The 23,573-nt window shown below is 35.1% G+C and overlaps 1 protein-coding gene across 2 annotated transcripts in view; it reads right to left on the bottom strand.

The window, feature by feature from the left end:
• LOC116171458 (T-box transcription factor TBX20-like) overlaps window positions 1-23,573 on the bottom strand; it is a gene marked incomplete in the record, with an annotated part of 102,200 nt that overhangs the window by 5,075 nt on the left and 73,552 nt on the right. For both annotated transcript variants that reach the window (XM_031488316.1, XM_031488317.1), the window contains 2 exon segments: window positions 7,295-7,456; window positions 7,507-7,779. In XM_031488316.1, coding sequence (XP_031344176.1) covers window positions 7,295-7,456; window positions 7,507-7,779 — 435 coding nt within the window.

Here is a 23,573-nt window from a genome sequence, read left to right as displayed (position 1 = left end):
ATAGGACTCCTGGGGTGGGCCAATTATCTGTTCACGGGGAGTGACAGCACCCGATAGACTATGCTAAGAATGCAGACTCCCTACGCGTTCAAATATTTCATCTCAACTATATGATGCATGAGACAGCTTCAGCTCAGTAGATGATTTGATACAGGACCGGTCTTTATACTCTTGTGCATTTGTTACAAGTAATTTGTTGATGAATATGATTGATTAGCCTTCATTTCATCGAATCACCATTAAAACGCAAGTCAATTCGTACAAGAACTTTTTATTTGCGCATTCCTCGGAATGTATTTCCATTTCATATTTTATGACAGATAAATTATAAGAAACGATCAACATCTACTGTTATGGCAGGGGTCCTTTCTTCTTCGTTATCCAATTAAGAATGCGTAAAACGTTTCGTTGGGTAAATTATAACTTTTCCACGTAAAGTTGACTCATTACAAATTACTAATGATCACAAGTAGTTTATTTATTTCAAATAAAATCCTTCCTGCTCGTTAGGAGCTTCCTCACTTACGTTGTTGTGAAATATGTCATGTATCCGCGTTATTCCAGTCCCCTTGGTAATCCGTCACTCGACAAGCACATCGCATCTCATGTGTCGCGCCACACACGCGCGTCGTGTGAAACGTCCTGTCTCATTTAAAAACTATTATTTATGTTTACTTTTGGTACGGTATGCTACTTTGCGAGGGCGCTTATTTCTGGCGGCCTTAAATTCCACCACGTTCACATTTTCGCACTGCACTCCAAGCGTCGAGCGCCTATGCCATCATCGCGCCTTAGAGGTAGGTACTAGTGATTCGCTCACGAACATCAAGTAATCATTAAACCATCTACCGGCTTAAAAAACCGATAACTCAAACTCCGACTTCAAATGCTGGTGGAGTTTACCTAACCCGATATCTTTAGAGCCATCGGGTACGAAGCTCGTAAAACACCTTCACACATGTGACTGGCGCTACTGCTCTTTGCCGCTATAACTCATCAAGCGTCTCTCTTGTATTCATACGGTAAATATTTACAAAAAAAAAGAGGAAAGAGATGAAGTCTGTAAAATAAATCGTGTTTTTGTATTAATGCGTTTGTTGAATTTCAAGTTACGTGGTTTTAGTAGACGGCACTTGAACTTCAAATTAAAGTATTAAGAACATGCACTCAATGTCTCGAGTTCACATTTTCTCAATATGTTACACTTTTAATAAATTATAATTCCCAGTCACGTAATTTTCGTTTTTTTTTGTGGGGTTTTTATACTTTCTTAATTAAAAAATATTAGTAAAGGTATAACAGTTGGCATCTTGTCGACTTGTGTTGTACTATTTTAATTAGAGTCTTATATTAAATTGATTTATAATTGTTCTGTGGCAATTGCGACAAACGTTATTTATTGAAGCTGAAATACTTCAACAACTAAGGAAAAATTGTATTAATTCATAAGTTTGAATTTTGTGAATCGGCACCCCACTTTGCTAAATAACGAAATTTGTGCTCGGTTTGCCAAATTTGTGCGCCAGTCCCCATGTTTTCAGCACCTTTCGATTGGGATAAGATCAAAATTTGCGATTGAGGGTACACCAACTTGTATCATTGAATAAAAACACTATGCTTGTATCTAAATTACGGCATAGTTTTGTTATTATTTGTGTACCTTTAATTGCCTTACTTTAAAAAACATTGTTTCTAGAGAGGTTACCTGAATCTTAGAACCGTATAGGTAATCAAAACAGTAGTTTTCGATTTTGGGTAAACACTTTTGGGCTAATAATAATAATAATCTTAATGTGTTATGTTGAGAATTCCATCTTCTCGAATTGGGGTACAATAATAAAACTCAGTGTTAGGGAAGACAACACTGAGCTTTATTAGTTAATATAAGTTAGTTTCTAGCATTTAGGTATCTTCGCACCTTGAGCACTCACAAAGTTATAAAATGCACATACACATCATTTTAAAGGCCAAAATTCTCATTACAGAAACAACCTCAACATTAAACTATGGAAGGTCTGGTTATGACCTCGGCTATGACAAATACAAAATAAGTGAATTTGGACACATTTCAGGTTTTGATTATTATCTCTTTAAAATCCCCTACAGATAGGTATCATCGAAAAACAACGATAGAAAAATTAACGTTTATATCAAGAGAGTGTTCAATTTAAATGGGTCCAAATTTTGTGAGTGCCGACTTGCGACACTCCGTTCTCGAGATGTTCAGATTTGAAGTATTGGCTCCGTCAACAGAATTGATTAAGATCTTTAGTATATTGTGAGTAAGTACCTATCTAGTACCGACATTCCGTTCTCGAGATATTCGAATTTGAAGCGTGACCCTAGCGACTAGTGCGAATTTTATCAAAGTTACATATTATAATTGGTGGTTCGTGGCTTTTCAAGCTTTTTAAAAATTCGTACAGATTAATACACAGGGTGTTTGTTGCCGAATTCAAAAAATTAGTCACGAGCAAACTGGCTTTATTTTAGTAGATATACCAAAAATGTATTAAAAAAGGATATAGAAGACTTTAAACTTTCATATAAATCAGCCTGCTTTGATTTTTGTTACAAACATGAGTTCAAAACTATTGGATGGCGATGGAAAAAATCAAAGTAGGCAGATTTGTATGAGAATTGAAAGTCTTCCATAACTTTTAAATACAAACAACTTTTCTTAACACTTTTTTGTTATACCTGCTAAAATAAAGACAGTTTACTCTTGACTAATTTTTAGAATTTGACAAAAAACACCCTGTATATTAATTGATTTGGCTCATTTTTTCAATATCTTAGTTTGAGACTAAGCAAGAGCGATCCTCACAACATTAAGATCCAACTCTAAAAAAATTGTCATATACACCTTATGCACTCAATCCGTGGACACTGTATATTAGTCCAGTCAAACGGTAGTAGAAAGGGGAAAGTTTTGGTTTCATTGTTTTTAGTGGTTTATTTTATGTTTTTGGTGTGCTGTACACGAATCTGAAATTGTCAACAATGGGAAATAAAAAAAACAATAAAAATAATGTTTTTAAGAGGATTTCAGATTATAACTTGAGAAGCAAGCTATTTACGTAAAATGTGGTTCTATTCTAAACTAAAAAGGAGAAAATGACCTTAAACATTTTTTTGTACGTCGTACCTATAGTTTCCACGCAAAAGAGTGTTGAAATATGGGAGAAATCAGTCATTTTTGGAAAATACAACAAAAATATAAATGAAAGGGGGGGGGGCGGTATGGACAACTAGTCAATCATAATTTTTTCTTTACTACGATTTGATAATCAAACTGGAGCCCGGCAGCCCCCTGGTTGCAAAAAAAAATAAAATACACCACTATAGACAATTACAATACAACTTTCCACTTCGACTACTTTTCATGCACCATTTCACTACACTGTACAGAGTGTTAGATAATACTAAGTCGTTACACCCGAAAATGGAACTCATTCAAACAAATAATTTTTCTTATTTCCAATTTTCCCCGGTTCGAAGTTATTAGCGCAGCACTCTTATTTTCAGAACCAATGAAAAAAAAACAAACGTTATTTTCAAAACTATCATTCAGCTCTTTAAAACAGTTGTATTTACAATTATTTTTTTTTTAAATAATAAAATAGCCATTGTTCAAAAATTTCAAAAAAAGATTTTTTGATAAGCACCCCAACGAGTTTTGAAAGTAAACCATTTATGAAATCCCTACACTATCTACTACAATATTTGTCCTAAACACTTTTTCAATTTATTTTCAATTTCTATTTTCAAAATGCCCCCTCCGCTTCACAGGATAACTTGAAAAAAATGTTTAGGACAAATGTTGTAGTACCTACTGTAAGGATTTTATGGTTTACTTTCAAAAGTCGATGGGGCGGTTATCAAAAAATGTGTTTTTGAAATTTTGAATCGATCGCAATTCTATTGTTTAAAAAAATAAAAAGTTTTTGCAAATACAAATGTTTTAGAGAGTTGAAAGATAGTTTTGAACATTTTTGTTTTTTTTTAATACATAGGTCCTGAAAATGAACGCCCATAACTTCGATCAGGGGCGAAATTAAAAAATTGGTACTAAGAAAACTTGTTTGCTTTAATGAATTCTAACTTCCGTTTTCGAGTGTAATGAGTTAGTATTATCACCCTGTATGTATATGTATGTTTGTATTTCCTACCGTCCAAATGCCGCAAGTCCGTACACGGGATATTCCTGACCGGGACATAAATATGCAGAAGCATGATTCAGTAACCAAATTTTGAACCTGGTGTTAGATTTGATTTTATTCTAATATAATATTATATGTGTATCAAATTTCATTTAAATCCTTCGTAAATAATAAAATTGGATCTGCGCATGCGCAAAACCAAATTTGAAGCCGGCGTTAGATTTGCTTTTATTCCAAGTGCCTACGTATCAAATTTCGTTTAAATATCTTTATAATTAAGGGCAGACGCACGGACCTGAGGGATGGACAGACAGCAAAATTATCAACTAGCCAGCAGCTCGTTAATAAATGTACATTCATGTTCATTCATCTACATTCCAGATGACTCTAGCCAATGCAGGCGACATGTCTGTCCATTGTCCGGTATACAGGGTGTAGCATTTAAGACCCCTCGGATCATCAAGGAGCAAAATTGTCCACAATTACCGTCGCCACATGCTTTTTAATGCAACACTCCATATTTCATTGGGGAATTGGAAAGTACTTGAAGAGTACTGTTTTACGTAACATATTATACCCTTCACCTTAAGATTTCTCTGTTATAACCTTTTTTCTTCAAAATTTCACCGTTTTTCGAATTTTTTTCAGAGAAACTCCTGAAAATAATTGGCCTGGCTCGCTTGCTTTATAAAAAGCAATTTTGTCCAATTGTTCAAAAATAGTTCATAACTTACAAAAAAAAAAAACGGCGTACATTTCTGTCGATATATCCGAATTTTAATTGCAAGTAAAAATCACAATTTATTGTGATGTAGCATATCTGACAGATTTTGAATGTTATCATTTATCGCAGATATGCATTTTATAAAAGGAGAAAAACGTCACTGGAAATATTTTCGCGGGAAGTGCAGCAATTCAAATTACACAAAGCCTCGCTATTGATCGTGCATAAGTGTATGGTTTGGCTTTCCTCGAAAGAGAAAAGGAACGTGGCGAAATTTTAGCTGAGGCGGCAGAACGAAATTTGCTTTTGTTTTTTTTCGTAAATACAGGTAAATGTATCCTTGTTTTCCTTTGTAATTACTGTAATTAGCATAGGATGTATGGTAATTATTGGTGACTTCGAAATTCAGTTACGATGTTTGCCATCGTCTTGTAGGATGGGTCAGGATGTTTCTGTTTGTTCTATGTGCGGGCGTAATATGTGTATTTAATTTAATTTGTTTACAATGGTATTTTGCCACTATCTTATTGTGGATAAATCCAAATGTGATTATTTTTCATGTCTTCTGAATTTTGACGTTGTTTGAATACTGTTATGACATGGTCCTCAAAACTCCCTAACTCTTTATTATAGTATTACAGAATGTTGGTGCCGTGGCTAGGATTTGACCTTGGTCTACTATAGTACGTCGATGGGTTATTCAGGATTATTCCGTACCTTCGCCAACTCTGCCTAACGAATCCCTAATAATGCGCTCTAACCCCCAAAAAAATCCTTTCTTGCATAAAATTCCGCTTAATTCTGTCTACTAACCGTGACTTCAATGAAACATGTAGGTAATTAAATTGTGCCAAAAATACGTGTGATCTCAAAATTGAGGGAATGTAGATATGGGGGAGGAATAAAATTGCAATTTCCTTAAATGGAAAGCGAGACTATCCCTTTTGGGAGTAACCGAAAAGATAAGCTTGCTTAAACAAGACCACCCTCCATCATTACAACACAGGTTGGAGTTCTGATTTGCGGAATTTAAATAGTACTCTGGAATTTATGTGCCCCATCTTTGACTCCTTTTTATTTTAATCTTATGCATTAAGCGTAAAAAGAGGGGTTATGGGAGAAGTCCGATTATTATCCAAATTCAACTCATTCAAAGATGGCTAATACATTATTTTGCAGATTTGACTTGAGAAGGATTCTTCTGTTCTCGTAGAAACTGAAGATAGTACCAGAAATTGCGAAATTTAATGTGAATCTTGGATATGGTCCGTGACTATTAAGCTATTTTGTGGAAATTGGTGGAAGACTTTGATTAATTATTGGTAAAAAAAAGAGGTTACTCATTTTTTTATGCCTGCTTAGAGTCTTATGTATTTATTTTACATGTTTAGTTACAATATGTTCCAAATGAAGCCATATTCATCCTAAAAATATGAAGGAGCGAGGATGCGGTGTACACTACTGTAATGATTGCAAGTACTCACAAATTAAGGGTGGTCTCGCGGGTAAGTACGAATAGCCTCTATGCCGAAAATGTATCTGAAGGGTCACAATGTAGATATAAATTTTCCAACCCCAATTAGTATCTAAAATAAAGCTTATAGCAAATTCCACCGATATTTCCATTGCACATTCTTCCGGCGTTCTTTTCCTCTACCGTACAGTAGGTAGGTACACAAATTTTAAATGCTAAAAGACATTGACAAATTCGAACGCCTACTACAAAATGTAGAGCTGCCAAGTCTCAAAGGAAATGTGCCGAAACCTATTTGATTAATTGAGAAATAAATAAATTATAGAATTACATTTATCTCACCGACTTGATTTAACACAATCTTTACTAGAGTCTCCTCTTGTTAACATTGCTATAAGTTATAAATTACGGTAGTCAAATAGTTGCGTATGTGTGTACACCTTGAATTTTTAACGAGGATTACAAACAGGTGCACGCGTTTAATCATATACCTTGTAGAAGTGACAGAATTTATGCTTGACTAGATTAAGGTTGTCTAAACAAAATATTGTTAACCAAATAGCAATCTCTCAATTAACAAGCTCGCAGTTCGACGCTTTGGCAAAAGGCCAATGCTGAAGCCCACCCAGGACCCAGTGCTGATAGCTATATAAATGGTGTTGGTCATAGTGACAATTTTACCAATTCACGAGCTGCGGAATATATTGGTATGCATAAAGGTGGTCATCAATGTCACCTAACATTTAACGACTAAAGCTTGTCTTTTTACACTTCTTTTGAGTTTCCGTACGAAAATAGTTTAACGGCGTTGCAAAATGAAATTTACGACAACTCGAATCTAAAATTATTCTCTGGATAATTAGCCTAAAATAATTCTAGTTGTCAATTAGATTTTTATTCGTTTATACGTATAAGTAAACCCAGCGAACTTACCAGTTGATTTTGATAAGCCGTGACAGCTGTGAACACCGTTTCGGGAAAGATGAATGTTTTGTACTCTTCCTGCTCCAAATCGATTATTGGCCCAGACGCACTGTCTGATCTTTTCACGAGGTGAATTCTAGGCTGGTATTTATGCATGGAATTCAGAACGAGCTGAAAGCGAAACGTGTGAAATGGAGCTCGGCTTTTTTTGATCGACTTACATGTCCGTGCTTGTCCATCTCGTTGTTCGTCAGTTTGACTTTTTCAAAGGAGACGACTTGTTTACGTAATTGTTCTCCAGTGTAGGGAGAGTCTGGGTGAGCATAGAGCCTACAGGGTGCAGGTGGATCGGCTTTTCCCGCGACCAACCAAGAGGAACGGTGATAAGCGTAACGATAGCGTTTGTTATCAACGGGGACGATGTCCAAAATAACAACGTACCGCTGCTCGGCCCGAATACCCGTAAAGGATACCCTTACGGTAGGAAACATCCGCCTGAAACAAAGATTTATATTTAGTAAGTTCTGTAATGCCGGCATCATTAGGGCAGAAAATATTATAATACCAGCGCTTTGATACAACGGAAATTGTAATTATCTTGCATAGTGGTAATAAATGCGTTCTTGAGCAGCTGAAGTGCGACCATCGTGGATCATTTGTGATGTCGCCCGCTCTGCTGCTTCTAACATTTTTGCTCTAATTAAAACATACGAGCTGAGTTGATGGATTAACACAGACCGCCCGCAATAAACCGGTAAAACGCATAGATCCGCTAGTTTATATTTGTATATTACTGACACATGATTTAATAGAGTTCGCCTTAATTTACTGTGAGACGTTCTCTTTTTTTACCCACAAAACGTCCAACTGCAAAATTATTATCAAAGGAAATACGACATTATTTCAGGCTCTTAAGCTGATACGGTTCATTTAAGCGTAATTTTAAGGTAATAAAGCATAAACTGGGGGACGGCGTATGTCGCCCTTTGAAATATTAATTAAATTAGCGTCACAAAAATATTGTCAGGAACTGCAGTCCGAACTGGAAAGCCTAGGCATACCTAAGAATGCATAATGAATCCACTTCAGACAACGCGAAAGATCAAAAATTCTCTGAGCACTTGGTATTTCGTTAAAGCAATAAAAATCCTAAAATATGCAGATGAAAAATGAGATGCAATAAATAACACGTCATTATTATATGCGATATGAATATGGGAAAGCTCAACATACGCACATTGGAGGAATTTGTTGTAATTTATCATTAATTGTTGCTTCAGCAAGTATATTATAGGTAAACTAAAAACATTCTCGCTTTCATGATGTACATCTTTCATTGCAGGAAATTGTAAATTGCTAATCGCCAATGATAGAAATCAATTCTTCTAAGATTTCTTTGGAGCATTCCAAACTTCATACTCGAAACTTGCGTTTATTTGTGTACCCATTATTTTTAGATCTAGAGGAACATACATACATAAATTAACCACCAGACAAACAGAAAGCTTGCTAAAAGCTCATTGAATTCGTCTAATAACTCTGCTATAGAGACATTGCATCTCGTAAGAGGCGACTAATCAGGCGATTTGACTTTCGGTTTTACCGACTTGTTTGGGCCTTACACAAAGAAGATCAGGTAGCTAATCTTGAGGAAGGGTTTCCTCAAAAGGAAATGTTGTAAAGTTAAGTGATGGTGGAGATGTTTGCGTGACGCAAAAGTGTGTGAAAAGTTTAGCTTGAGTGTCATGCGGAGTAAACAATTTGATACAAATTTTCTATATGAATTGTAGGTTTCCTCGGTAGACCCTACCGGCCGTGCCACTTCTCGACAATCCGCGTGAACAGTCCACCTTCCGCTTTAAAAATACGCTAAATTTGAAGCACGTGCAAAATGCCATTTGGAGCTAATTTTAACATTTTTCGGTGCACCTACAGGGCGGTTCAAATTCATGGTTCACCATTGGGATCTCCGCCACTGTGAGAGATACAGTGTAGGTTAGGTATATGGGAGCGAAGTTGTGACTAAAAAAAACGCTTTTGAAATTTTTGAAAAATCTGAAACATCACAGAAACACTGAAAATGTCAAATTTCGTTTTCATTTTCCCTATCTTAAACGGTCGGAAACGGACGGTTCCCGTTAGCATCTTCTTCACCCTTTTTTCGGAAAATCTGAATATGTTATCAAAATTTCCATAATACGATAGATGTAGAAGATACAATGCACTACTTTCTTATTTCTTGTGGGCGCCATACTGGTTTATTACGGAATGCGACACTATACTCTTACATAAATTTACAAGGGAAAATTTCAAAATCAGAAGTTTTACGTTAATTTCGCAACAAAACATCCACAGGTAACTAGATCTTGCTGAATTAACATGGCTATGATGATTTTTTGTCCTCTATCTCAAAAATGCAATGGCCTCTATAAGAAATAAGAAAGTAGTAGCCTTATAGCTTCTACATCTAGGGTGCTATTCAGATTCTCCGAAAAAAAGTGCCCATAGAAGGTGAAAACGGGAACCGTCCATTTCCGACCGTTTTAGTTAGGGACAATGAAATCGAAATTTGACATTTTCAGTTTTCCGGTGATAACTCAGTTACCTATTTTCAAAGATTTGCCAAAAATTTCAAAAAGTGGTTCGTTTACATCTCAACAAACAAGACAATTTCACACCGTTACAGAGATCCCAATGGCGCTCCACGAATTTGAACCATCCTGTACATTCATATGGAACAAAGTTGTTATATTTGGAGGAATTGGTCATTAAATTTGTTTTGGTTTTATATATTTGGGGAGCTCATTCCGTTTTCTGGGACGAAAAGGTCGAATTTTCCATAGAAATTAAGGTAGTTATGGCACGCTTTCTTTTTGGATGCGCTTTTTTGAAGGTTACGCCACACTCTATGGTTAAAATTGAAGGTAAATCTCCATTGATAAGAAAGTTGCTATTGCCGAGTCCACGCATGCTCTGCGTTTGTTTTTATTAAAACCAGCTATAGTGCCTATATAAAAAAAAAACAATGTCTTCATAAGTAAGAAACTTGACATAGAATTTATCTTCACTGGTATTGTCTGTGATTAAAATTTAAAAAAAAATACTACATAAATAAGAAAGTTGGCATTGGTTGCGCACTCTGCTATTTTATTTTTGTTTTTGATTTTTGTATTCTTGTCCTGATGAAGCCCCTTGCGAAAGTGACCGAAACGTCGATTTTTCGTTGAACATTAACGCGGTTAATTTATCTTAATACCTGGAAAACAGCTCCTTTTCATTTTTACTTGAAACTTAATTTTTTTTAGTATATTGTGTAAACTACATAGGGGTGTCGTTTATACTCTAGGTTGAAACAATTCCGAAGATGAGAAGCAAACCACCCCGTAGTAAAAAAAAATTACGTTTTGCCAACTAAGGGGAATTTCGTTCAAAAAGACACAGAGTTGTAAAATTTGTTAAAGTGTCACTTTAATGTTAGTTTTTTAAATTTCGAATTTAGAAGGAAATTGTTTAAGTCAATTAATTGTATTTGTTGTATTTAGTGTCATAAATCTTAGAACAAATAAATAAAGGAAATAATTAATTGTAATTTCGATGTAAGGTAAAAATTTTTTTCCGGCCAGAGGTTTTGTAAAGGTGTTATCGGACAAATTAATTGGATTTATTTACTAACAACGTCATGTGCGAGATAACATAGGCAGATGCGGGCGTGAGCTTGGCCGTTAAGTATGAAGAACGACGTTGCTATTTAGCCTAAGTCGGATGTCTCGTCATAATGCTGTTTGCCGGTCGATTTAATAGAAGAGTACATCACTGTTTTTTTTAATTGTCCGTTTTGTAAACGGGTTGTGTGTGTAATAAATTCTTGTAATTTGTTGTTATTAATCAATTGTGTGTCAATTTAAATCCCTATTTGAAATCCAGGTAAAGTTTCGTTTTGTTTGATTTTACAAATTCCTTTTATCTGTTAATTTCAATTCAAAATTTGAGTAATTAATTTCATGGTAACTTACAGATTTTGATTGAGGTCTTTTTCAAACTTATAATGTCAATGTTAAGATTTTTGTTTGTGTCGAAACCCAGATATGCCCTGAGAAGAATTCAAGGAGAATTTTAAAAAGAGAGAAAAAATACTAGTAATTTGAGCAATTGTACACAGCAATATTGATAAATAAAACAAATCTCTATCCATAGTCCACGTCGCTTACAATTTTCTCCTGAATTTGTGCATACAAAATTAAATCGGTTTCCTCTGGGAAATGGATACCTCTGAGATCACCCTAGCTCGAAAATTCCCCCGAAAATGGAAAACGCAATGAAATTTTTGCGTATACAGATCACTAGTGTTTTTTTATTGTTCATTACATAATTGGTTTTTTTATTATACTATCACCTTGATCTCTCCCAACGTAATTTTGACACGTAATATACAATGGGTTAATTTCTGTAGCCAGAAATAATTAATCGTTTGTTATAGCCGGCATCCCAAATTTCAAATTCGAATATGAATTTCACCAAACGGTTCACACATCACGGTTGGCGATCACCGAAAACGTTATATCTTGTGCGCTTTCACGAAAGGAAGCTATATTTTTACCAATGAGGTTCCTTGCTAGCGTGCGATCTCACCCGTAGCCATGGATAAGCAGCACCGAATGACTCCGAAAAAAATATTCCGACAAAGTTTCCATCTTAATTTCTTACTGACCAATGAACGCCTACAAAATGGTTTCTTATTAACAAAGTCGGGCATCTTTAATCGTTGATTTCTTTGTTTAGATCCTCTCTACGAATCCCATCAGAGCGTAATAAATCAAATCCCACGTATGACTAACATATATCACGTTGCATTTTCCACGATACTGAAATGATCTTATGCTTAGTCAGCAGTTTGGAGTAGATAAGGCCAATGAAGATATCCATTTTAGCTATAGTTACAACTACATCTCGTCTCCAGGCATCCGGAACCCATTATGAAAACAATGCTCTGCAGAAATTAAAAGACGCAGAACGGACAAGCTTCATTTCACCAAATGCTTAAAGTTTTACTCTTAAAATTCCACTAGCCACATAATTTATTGGAAAATCGGCCCTCTAAATTCCGACACCCTATACATTTTGTATGATATGTAATACCTAACCTGCTCTAATTCTTGAAATTTCAAAAATTTTTAATTTTACCTATCTCCATAAAATTAGAAAATATAAATTCAAATTTAGACCTACCGTTGCATAGTACGTACATTCGTATTGAAAATCTGAACACCAGCTGTTTTTGACGGTCCAGTTAAACTTATCCAATAGGTAACTCCCTGATAGATAATCTTCTATGAAAATTTTCCGTAGAAATTAACTACCAGGTTCAGGTATCTGATTAATTTCCATAGTAACATTGCATCTGCATAGGAGGTTTATTATAATAAGCCTCCAAAGGGGTAATAATATTATCCAAACTTGTTTACGAAATTACAGTCTATGAACCATTGCGCATTGATGGCTTGTGTGATCACATCTTCATAGGGTGAGACGCTAGATCCGTAGTTTGACATTCCCAACGCGAAATACGAAAGTTGAGTGAGATTTTTAGCGCATTTCCACAAAAATAAAAAAAAAATGCGCTATTGTGGCCACTTTGTCCGTCCGTCCGTCCGTCCGTCCGCTAACATTGCGACGCTACTAGTTTTTTATCTTAAGAGCTATTGTTCTACTTTTTTCGGTATTTGGTTCGTTATGGTGTCGAGTCTTGTACCAAGGAAGGATTTTTTTCTGTACCGCTTACAAAAAAAGTTATTGTAAAAAAAACAAAAAACCGTTTTTTACATGTTCCATAATTTTACACTTTTGCCGTTATTAACGATCCTAGAGATCGTTTATAATTTTGCATTGCTATCTGTCGCCTGCCGGTTGGTCTGTCCGTCTGTTCCTTTGTCTGTCTGTTCATCTATCTGTCCGTGTGAACGATAACTTTGTTTAGAAATGTTCGATCGCTTTTACATCTCCGTTAGTTATGAACTGAATTGCATGAAATTCAATATGGGCATAGCTTTAACCATATAATACGCAATGCCAAAGGTTGAATCGAATCGATTCAAAATTCACAGTGCCCTTTTCGCATCTCGACCATTTATAAACCGAATTGCAAACTTTTTTACTTATAAAAGTATTTGAATGAAATTTGATACATAGGCACTTTGAATAAAGGAAAATCAAACGCCAATTTCAAAATTTGGTTTTGCGCATGCGCAGTGCCAACTTTTTTATTTATGGAAGAATTTAAACGAAATTTGATACATAGGCACTTGGGATAAAGGAAAATCAAACGCCAATTTCAAAATTTGGTTTTGCGCATGCGCAGTGCCAACTTTTTTATTTATGGAAGAATTTAAACGAAATTTGATACAGAAGCACTTCGAATAAAGGAAAATCAAACGCCAATTTCAAAATTTGGTTTTGCGCATGCGCAGTGCCAACTTTTTTATTTATGGAAGAATTTAAACGAAATTTGATACATAGGCACTTGTAATAAAAGAAAATCAAACGCCAATTTCAAAATTTGGTTTTGCGCATGCGCAGTGCCAACTTTTTTATTTATGGAAGAATTTAAACGAAATTTGATACATAAGCACTTGGAATAAAGAAAAATCAAACGCCAATTTCAAAATTTGGTTTTGCGCATGCGCAGTGCCAACTTTTTTATTTATGGAAGAATTTAAACGAAATTTGATACATAGGCACTTGGGATAAAGGAAAATCAAACGCCAATTTCAAAATTTGGTTTTGCGCATGCGCAGTGCCAAGTTTTTTATTTATGGAAGAATTTAAACGAAATTTGATACAGAAGCACTTCGAATAAAGGAAAATCAAACGCCAATTTCAAAATTTGGTTTTGCGCATGCGCAGTGCCAACTTTTTTATTTATGGAAGAATTTAAACTAAATTTGATATATAGGCACTTGGTATAAAGGAAAATCAAACGCCAATTTCAAAATTTGGTTTTGCGCATGCGCAGTGCCAACTTTTTTATTTATGGAAGAATTTAAATGAAATGTGATACATAGGCACTTGGAATAAAGGAAAATCTTGCGCCAGTTTCAAAATTTTATTTTGCGCATGCGCCGTGCCAACTTTTTTATCTATGGAACTATTTAAGTGAAATTTGATACTTAGGCGCTTGGAACAAAGGAAAATCTAACATTAGTTTTAAAATTGAGGTTTGCGCATGCGCAGTTCCAACTTTCTTATTTAGAAAAGCATTGAAATGAAATTCTCATAAACTGAAATTGGAGTAGCACGTCAACAATGGATTGCCCATGTGCAATGCTATCTTTCATATTTGTGGCCGGATTTCTACGATTTTAACAGAAGTTGCATCTTACAAATGGGAAATGAATGCAAGTGGAAATGCGCTTTATGTAAATCGTTTACGATTACTTTTTAACTTGTTTTGGAGTGTTCGGGGTTTTGGGATTACCAAGTTTTTACTGCTACCTGCCCCTATAACGGCTTGATTTCACAAAACGATTTATAAGTTAAAGTTTACAGTCAGAAAAAAGGTATCATTATTCCAAAAATAGGCCGCAACATCTTTTAAATAGGGTTACATTAATACAAATGTAGAAAATGGATGTTAAGTGGAAAACTTACAAGAATATCACGGATACGGCCATTAATCTTTCAAACACAGACATTAATCACACCTCCAGCAAATTTGTTATAAGAACTTATCTAAATCGATGCGAATAAAGACAACAAATTAAGTCCATTTTGTATAACCGTGTACATAAGAAACGTTGCGATGCATATCTCCACTTTATAAAATAAATGACACAACAATATTATAAATGGTAAAGGTAACGGGGATAAAATAATCCTCACACCTTTCAAAAACAAGGTGAGTTATAGGAGTTTGATTTGTGTAGCAAGTTAACCAGAACTATTGAGATCTAAAGAGATATCGAAACGAATTAGAGCTAAAATTATAGGCTTTTAGAAGCCGCTATCTTCATCGCTTGTGATTTGCTGCAGGTTCAATCGATTATTATTGCGCTGGAATATCGATGATGATGATAATAATCCCGTCCAGATGTTGTGGCAATAATTCAAATTGTTATGTATCTGTAAGTATTTGCGGTGCAGTAATTGTAAAGCGGCGTTTCTTATTGTTTAACGTTTGCGGTGTAATAAACGCGCGTTTGTCGAGTTTTCGGAATTTAAATTGATTAAGTAAATCGTTTTTTCGTTAATTGATGTAATAAGCCAACGTTTGACGGCACCCAATTTCGTCAGACGCTCTTCGACTTAAATGCGGTGAAAATAGGAGCACTTCAAAGCCTTGCCAGAAGTATGGATGGCAAGTGTCTGTTTTATAAACGACCGGTAACGCACAATTAGCATGCCAGAAGCATGTCGTCACGCCAGAGTTCATCAGGTGACACTTTGGATCTAAATTGATACATCGCATGTTTATACTTTCTCACTTCAGAACTCGCCTATTTAATTTTAATTTCATTTTAATCTATTTTACTGGATTTCTTTAAATTAAGGCTTTTTCATCGTCTTCCGCTGCATACAAAAAATTGTTGTAGATTCAATTAGTCGAGATTCGTGCTATCTTTGAAACTTTTTTCTCCTGGTCCAAAATAAAGTCATATACGTTTATAAATGAATTATCTACACTACCTAATTTTTGTCGAATTTTAAGTCTAGAAAGAATGCTTTAATACAAGTACCCCATAATCCGCCAATCACCTACGTCTGCCACCCTAATGAAAAAGCCAAAAGAACCTCATTAGGAAGATCACGACAAGCAAAAACCCTATACTTCTTGTGAGATTCGTGAACAGCGTGCATTATATAGTAGGTATAAGACCCTCTGATAACCAATGCTCGAATGAAATGAAGGAAGTTCTAATTATTTCAAATCAATTTTGAAAATAAGGGAATCCAGCTTCAGGCAGTGCCTTGAATAGCACGAGATCAAGCGTCTTTATGTGAAGTATTTGTAAATAGCAGACGCGTTATCCCTTCGGAAAACTCCGCAGCATTTTTGTACAATCTCTTACTTTTCAAAAAAATGTGAGACGACAATCTTAAATCTACCAATAACCTAATGTCCAACTTCGCTGAATTGGGATAGGTACGTATTTTTGGGAAAAAAATATTTAAAAAACTTGTCGCCGAAAGAATCGAACCCGAGTCGCCCGGTTGCAAGCCGAGTATTTTTCTCACTAGACCATTATAGCACACTGCCAATCGTGGTTAAACTGAATTGGCATTCCGACTATGTTATGAGGGCCTAATCGCACAAATTCCAGAAAAAATTAGTGTGCGTGTTAAAAGAAATGAAATCCCCAATTTAACCCATCCGAGTATAGAGATTTTTTGCAACCCCGCCGGTCTTGCAATTATCATCGATAACTCTCCAGTTACAATTTCCTTGCAAAACCACGCATGTGCAATAGATAACTTCCTTATCATATCAAAGCAAACAAAATGGACGTGGTAAAAATTACTTATTTATATTATTTATCGTCCCACTAGTCACCTTGGCACCTAAGTCAGGACCTACTACAGTCTCACGTCCTTGAAGTTCTTTCTGAGCTAGATGCTTTTTTTTTCTTTTTGTTCCTTCTTTCCTTACTTTTAAATTTGTATCTGTAAAGATTTTATTAAATTTTTCTCTACTTCCATTTGTTATTCGGTAAATATCATCATTTTGTAGCGAATATTCTAGAAATCCCGGTAAACACTGAAGGACCATAAAAGATTAGTCATCGGCGATAATAAACGAAAGCGGATGGGACGTGTTTGTTCGAGAACATTCTCGCATATTCGTAAAGGTTCGAGAATTTTCGAGAAAGATGGGCGTTTGGTATATAAGCAAATCGAACTGTGCTTCAGTACTACATCGATGCCTAATTGATCTACAAGTTGCTACCAGTTGACTAATTGTTATAATAATAAACATTGATTCATTACCCTGCAGTTGGACGCTCCCATTAAATGTTCACCTGTCTTCTGTATTAATTCCTGTAAGCATTTTACCTACATTGACTGGGGTTGTGTGTTTGCATCCAAAAAAAGGTTTATATGGGAGGATGCGTGTAGTTGCTCTTCCCTTCCCCCAAAAATTAGACAGTGTGGTCAAACGCTGATGTTATTTTCTATAGGTAGGTGGAAGATCCGCCATGTTTTGGTCAAATACACCCAAGAATGAACTACTTGTAAGTAGGAACTTTGCGACACCAAAACATGAAGTTCCAAACCAAAGAAAAGGCACAAAAAATACATATCTGTCCCTAAAGACACTTAATCCTCGGAAGAGGAAATCTAAAGCTGATCTACCTCTTATCGAAACAGAAGACGGCCTGTTAGATTGTTAACGAACTCGCACCATCCGTAACGATGGCACCTGATTCCGTAAGCGATAAGGTATGAAATGAAATAAGCCATTTTTTACCTCTTACTACCTACGCTTTGCGTCTTCGAGTCTTACAGAAAAACTCTGAACGTCTTCATTATAATTTGAATGTTTATTTTTCTTGTTTGCTACTGTTACCTCTTCCCGCTTACCGCTACGGAACTCTGAATAGGCCTTTACATTCAATAATTGTTTATATTGTTTACATTGTAATATATAACGTTTGCATCATACATAAAACAGAGAATGTACTATCTGCATTTTACAGTATTTATTGACTTGAAGATATAATTCAAGTAACGTATCGATTTTGATTTTGATGGGAGATTCAAAATTGCCGCTTTATCTGAGCACAACGTTCCCAAATTTTATTGTCATAAATCTACGAAAATTAAGTTTCGGATAAATCAAAACCACATTCCTTCTTTACTACAACAATAGATAACAGGTTTTTCCATAGCAAATTAAAAAAGGGTAATTTCATGCAACGAGTTAATGAAATAAGGAACAACTAAGTCTCAACTATTCAGTAAGAAAAATCAACATCATTCGCGCAACCAAAGTGGAGGTAACAATTTCAAACCTATACATTGCAGAACATCACAAAAAGAGCTTAATTTTTGCATGTATGATGATTTTAAGAAGACGAGTGCTTTGAGAGTATAAGCGAGAACCAATTGCGGTAACTGCTTTTTTATACACATATTTTGCCTTTGAATATCCACGCACTTTTTTGGCAAACTCCTTGGATAGGCGGGAACTCAGGATCTTTGGTCGGATCGGAAGCCGCCGAATTACAGTCACTAGGTCAACTCGTTCCGTTTTCTGTGCCATTTTTCATATAATTAAGGATTCAGGGTTTATTGTTCTTTTATTATGCTGTTTGAAAATGGCGATTATATAAATATGAAAAATTATTTCTCTTGTTTCTGTAACTACATTCTAAAAATGAACTTGTGGAGTTATCAGCTTATATATTGTTGTGTACACTAAGCCATGAGTACATTTTGTTTGATTTGAGCACCTATAATAATGAAGGGTCACCCTGTATGTACGAATTATAATTTTCTGGTAGCGTAAATGTGGTCGTTAATTTGAGAATCAACACAATTCCGGTCAAGTTATCGAATTTGAAGTCATTGTTGATTTTATTTAGAATTATTGATTTAATGTTGCGTAATTTTGTTTAAATAATCTCCTTTAAATTGGTTTACTTCATTATTCAGAGAGATTTGCGTGTAATGTTTTGTAAAAGTTCGTGTCATGTTACCTCCGGTCATTGCTATAAGAGAGTTATCAATCACTGCGTAGGCTAATTATTTTCAAGATAAGCACGTGTTATCACAGATTGTTTTTCGCCGTATAGTGATCACAGGTGTTTAATTTATTCGAAGACGCAGTTGGAAGTGGAGCGGAAATGGAAACGGTTTTAAATGGAATAAACGGACGCAGCCGTTTTTGCCCTTGTACAGCTTTTGTAGAAGAAAGTTACAGAATTCATTAAGAGATTTCTCATTACGCTTTTTAAAGTGAATGTTTAAGTCGAAATTTAAAAAGAAGTTGGTTGAAATGTTGTCGTTCGAGCGATTTTCGCATTTGTGAAGCCATCCTTTAAGGTTATCTAAGTACAAGTTATCTTTTAAAGTGAGCTTTTTTTCACCATCGAGGAGCCAATTTACATCAGTAATTACAATGAACCCAGTATCATCTAAATCGTGATTCAAGTGCAATAATTGAAGTACAGTTATGACCGTTTGGTGTTTATGTGTTTGTGCATTACTTATAGCAAGCCCAAATGACTGGATATTTTGGATTATTAACAGCTTAAAGTAATTGAGATTTCTTTAATTAATTGTTTCATTCGAAATCGCTTGTTGCTTTTTATTTCAGCCTTATTTTATTGATTGGTCTAATAAATTTGTTTTATCTGTGTACTAACTTGTGTTTAATCGAGCCCAAACTACGACCTTGATAAGAGTTCTCATGGTAAATTGTTCTGGCGTAATTGTAATTATTTCTTATAAAAGATTTTGTTAGTACCTGAAATTAATTGAGGTAGCTAGAGGTGCTTGTATTCTTGTGGCTGGTTTAGTGTCCGTTTGCCATTGCACTTAGCAATATGTTAAATTAAGTAACGAACATTTGTCCGTCCAAAGGTTAAGTTTGAAATCATGCCACTTTGGCCCATCTGGTTACTGTTAATTGGTGCAACAAGTAAACTGTATCCCAAGTAAATAATAAAGGGGAGATATGTTACAGTGAAGGAAAGGAATACAAGGGAAGTACGTTTACTCTTTTTATATAAACGAATGGTTTTCTTTCGTATACCTAGATACGTTTTTGTAAAAGGTATAATACTAAAATTCTTTCCAGCCATTGCAAAATTAATTCTATGTAATATTGAGGCCTCGTGAAAACCTATTTTTGACGGTGTAAGTAACATCCAAAAAAACGAACGACAGTTTTTTGAATACGATATGACAGTTTCTACCTGCAATTTGTGTGAGTTTTATTTATTAGCCGAATGTTACTGGCGTAGGCGTTATTTCGCCACCCCTAAATTTAAAATCATCGGGCATGTGAAGACGGTTATGATTATGCGGCGAAGATGGCATTTTAATAATTAACTAATAGGTAGTTAGGTGAAATGAAAACGGCGAGCGCATCACAGCTCGGGTCTCTCCTAAATACGCTTTCTAATTTAGTTAACTGTTATAAATGAGAAATAAGATTGAAATTTTTATTAATGGCCAGCATCATTCATAGCCGGCATACAATAAATTAATACTTTCATCGCAATCAGCCGGTTTAAATTGAATTTAGTCATTGCTTCGGGCAAGGCATAAGAACACTAATGAGGGTAAGACGGCCGATTCTTTTCATATTTTATCGGACATGAAATGTATCTTTTATGTAATACGTTTAAATTTGAATGGCGGCTTGCCTCGCTTTATTATATTCCCGAACAATTAGCCGATGTGTTTCGTGTGCTGTTGGCAATTCTACGTCTTCTATATATAGCCGGAATGGATTAAAAAAAAAGGTAGGCATCAGGCAAGGAGAGAAGTGAAGAAAATTAATGACATGAACAACGGTTGCGATATAATTAGAGCCGTAAAAATATGGGTTGTAAAAAAGTGGGTCCGTAATTTACCCTCCCTGAATTTCAGGAATTGCTGGAGTGTGAAGAATAGATCGCGAGCATGAGAAAAACATTTCCTCATCTGTGTTTTTTTGTAAATTTACCTTTTTATTGATGATATTGTACGAATTTCGCTTAATTAACTTCTACCGTATGCTACCTTAATCACAGCGGACTTCTAATTTTAATTTTAACTGATGTGGTAATTACAAAACCCAGTGATTATAACCTGTCATTGTTAGATTAGCCGAATTAATTTTAATATCAAGTTCAAAGCAAATTAAAGATACGTGAAGTCGTTAATTAAATGTGTCATTACCTTGAGGATAATAAATAATTGCAGCATCATTGAATCATCTAATTGGTCTTTCGAGCCGGATTCAAAATTATCGAATACTAAAAGAGCTTTTATTTGTAATTGAATCAAGCTAATATTTTAGCATATTGTGTTGCAACTGGGGTGGTAATAATGTTCTCAGGTTTTTTTCATAGCCCAACACAATGGAATAATGAGTTTGTACTCGTAAACCAGGTAGTAAAATAAAGGGTACAGCAGGTTCAAATTAAAAATATTGTTTCCATATTAAGTGCGTGACTTTAGACGTATACAAAACTGAATTTAAGTTTAGGGAGCTGATTATAATCACATATATAGTGGTCGTGCTTGAAACTTAATCCGAGGATTGGGCATGTGCTGAAGATGTGTGGACAGACCACACACCTTGAAATCTAATAAAGTGTGTTCACATGTTTATGGGATTTCACTAGGACACGCATAAAAACATTGGGAAGCTTAACAAGCCACACCGAATAGAAAAAATTTGTTTCCTGTACGAAATTAGTTCTCGTTATAACCGCATAAATATTCAAATTTATTGCAACTTTGTTGGTATAAATGCAGAAATTATCGTTTTACTACCTGCTCTGTCATGTTGCATTTGTTTTCAACAAATATTGCTGGCTAATTAAAATTAATAGCTCTAACAGTACTCGCAATGAGACAATTTTCAAAGTTATACGGACTCTACCTTTCTCTGTATTGAAAGAATCTAAAATAACGGGAATGGCTTGCTTGAAGAATTACAATAAAGGACCATTTTATTCCATTTCAAAGTATTCTACAATTGACAGTTACTGCTTTTCCCGGTGGCACACTATAGATCATACATGTACGATCGATTAATTTTACCCGTAAAAATCGGATGTCGTTATTCATAGGTACTTGCGTACTTTTATTTTGATCTTTTGCAAATGTGAGCTGTACTATTTAATACTGCGGAACGATCATTTTGTCCTTGTCAATTGATTTTGTTGTATTAGTTGAGTCTAAAAGAAAGAATCACAGAATACTCATACAATCATGATTTTTATAAATCAGGGCGCCACAATCTTCGTTTTTTTTGTACTCAAAATCGCTTGTTCAATAAATATTACCTACCTAAAAATATGGTTCTTATACTTTTTCCGTCGAGGCGAAGTGTGCACTTTCAAATTTGTTTTTTTCGATAGCCCTTATGGCATTTCATGCCTTAAGGAGAATACAAACAGAAAATAATTTTTAATTTCTGATCGAATGACACTAATACCAAGTCTGCAAGTGGTGTAGTTCCGAAGCCTTTGTGACTCAGACAGATAGACAGACAGACAGACATCAAGAGCGAAAAAGTTGACTTTTTATTTTTTTTTAAGTGAAAGTGCACTAAAAAGGCATCCGAAAATCCGAAAGTTTTTGTATTTTGAAATTATCTCCAGGAAATTAATGCAAATTTGAAAATGCGATGTTTCCACATGTTTTCTTTGTCTGGATCGAATACAGTGTTTGTATAGAAAACCTCAAGTGTCAATCACTGATGGTTGATACGGCACGATTATTGATGCATTTAAACTTAGCTGTATAGCTGCTGTAAAAAGGTCTTGGTTCATAACCTCACTGTGCTTTACTGGAAAATGAGCTGCTGAACTGCATGTTTTCCAAGCTCATTGCTCATCTGGAATACTTTAAGAAAACATGGAGACATAACAAGAAATTTCTTAACGCCATTGCTTGTTTTAATGATGGAATACTGCATTATCATCAACTTTATTTTTTTTATATGGCCCGTAAAAAAGTACACACTGTATTGAATATCATTTTCTATTACGATGTACGGCCTCAAAAAAAAACAAAAATTGGAAACTGTTTCAACAGGATGGTGCACTCGCCCACAACGTAATTGTGCGAGAATATCTACCGGACTAATTTCCTATTTTCCAGGAATTTTGGACGATTAGGGCGTTGTGCGCAAGTGCGCCATTGTGTTGAAACCAACAGTTTCCAACTTTTTGTTTTTTTTTCGTGTGCCGTATATCGTTGTATGTACTTTTTTTCACGGGCCATATAAAAAAATTTCTCCAGCAACGAAACGTTGTATTAAAGCCGAGATTAAAACTCTCTCAAAGGTAGAGCTCAAAAAGTGACAATGATAACGTGTTCTTGATTTATTTACATCTGTTCAAATAGCATTATTAAAAATTAAAACGAAATCGGCAAATTTCGGTTTTTCATGGATATCTTCGGAAGTAATCGGCATTTTTTGTTCTTCTTTAAAGCGTGAATGGCCATCTTCTTGTCTTCTATGGTTTCGGAGATCCATATGATAGACATCTTTATCTTGGACACAGTGGATAAGTAGAATACAGGCACTAGATGCCATCTTGGATTTTGTGTCGTGACTTTGGTTAATAGA

The sequence above is a fragment of the Photinus pyralis genome, unplaced genomic scaffold, assembly GCF_008802855.1.
Source record: "Photinus pyralis isolate 1611_PpyrPB1 unplaced genomic scaffold, Ppyr1.3 Ppyr1.4_LG5, whole genome shotgun sequence".
NCBI classification, from domain to species: Eukaryota; Metazoa; Arthropoda; class Insecta; order Coleoptera; family Lampyridae; genus Photinus; species Photinus pyralis.
Note: the sequence above shows the minus strand (reverse complement) of the source record. Positions and strands in the feature narration are given on the sequence as shown.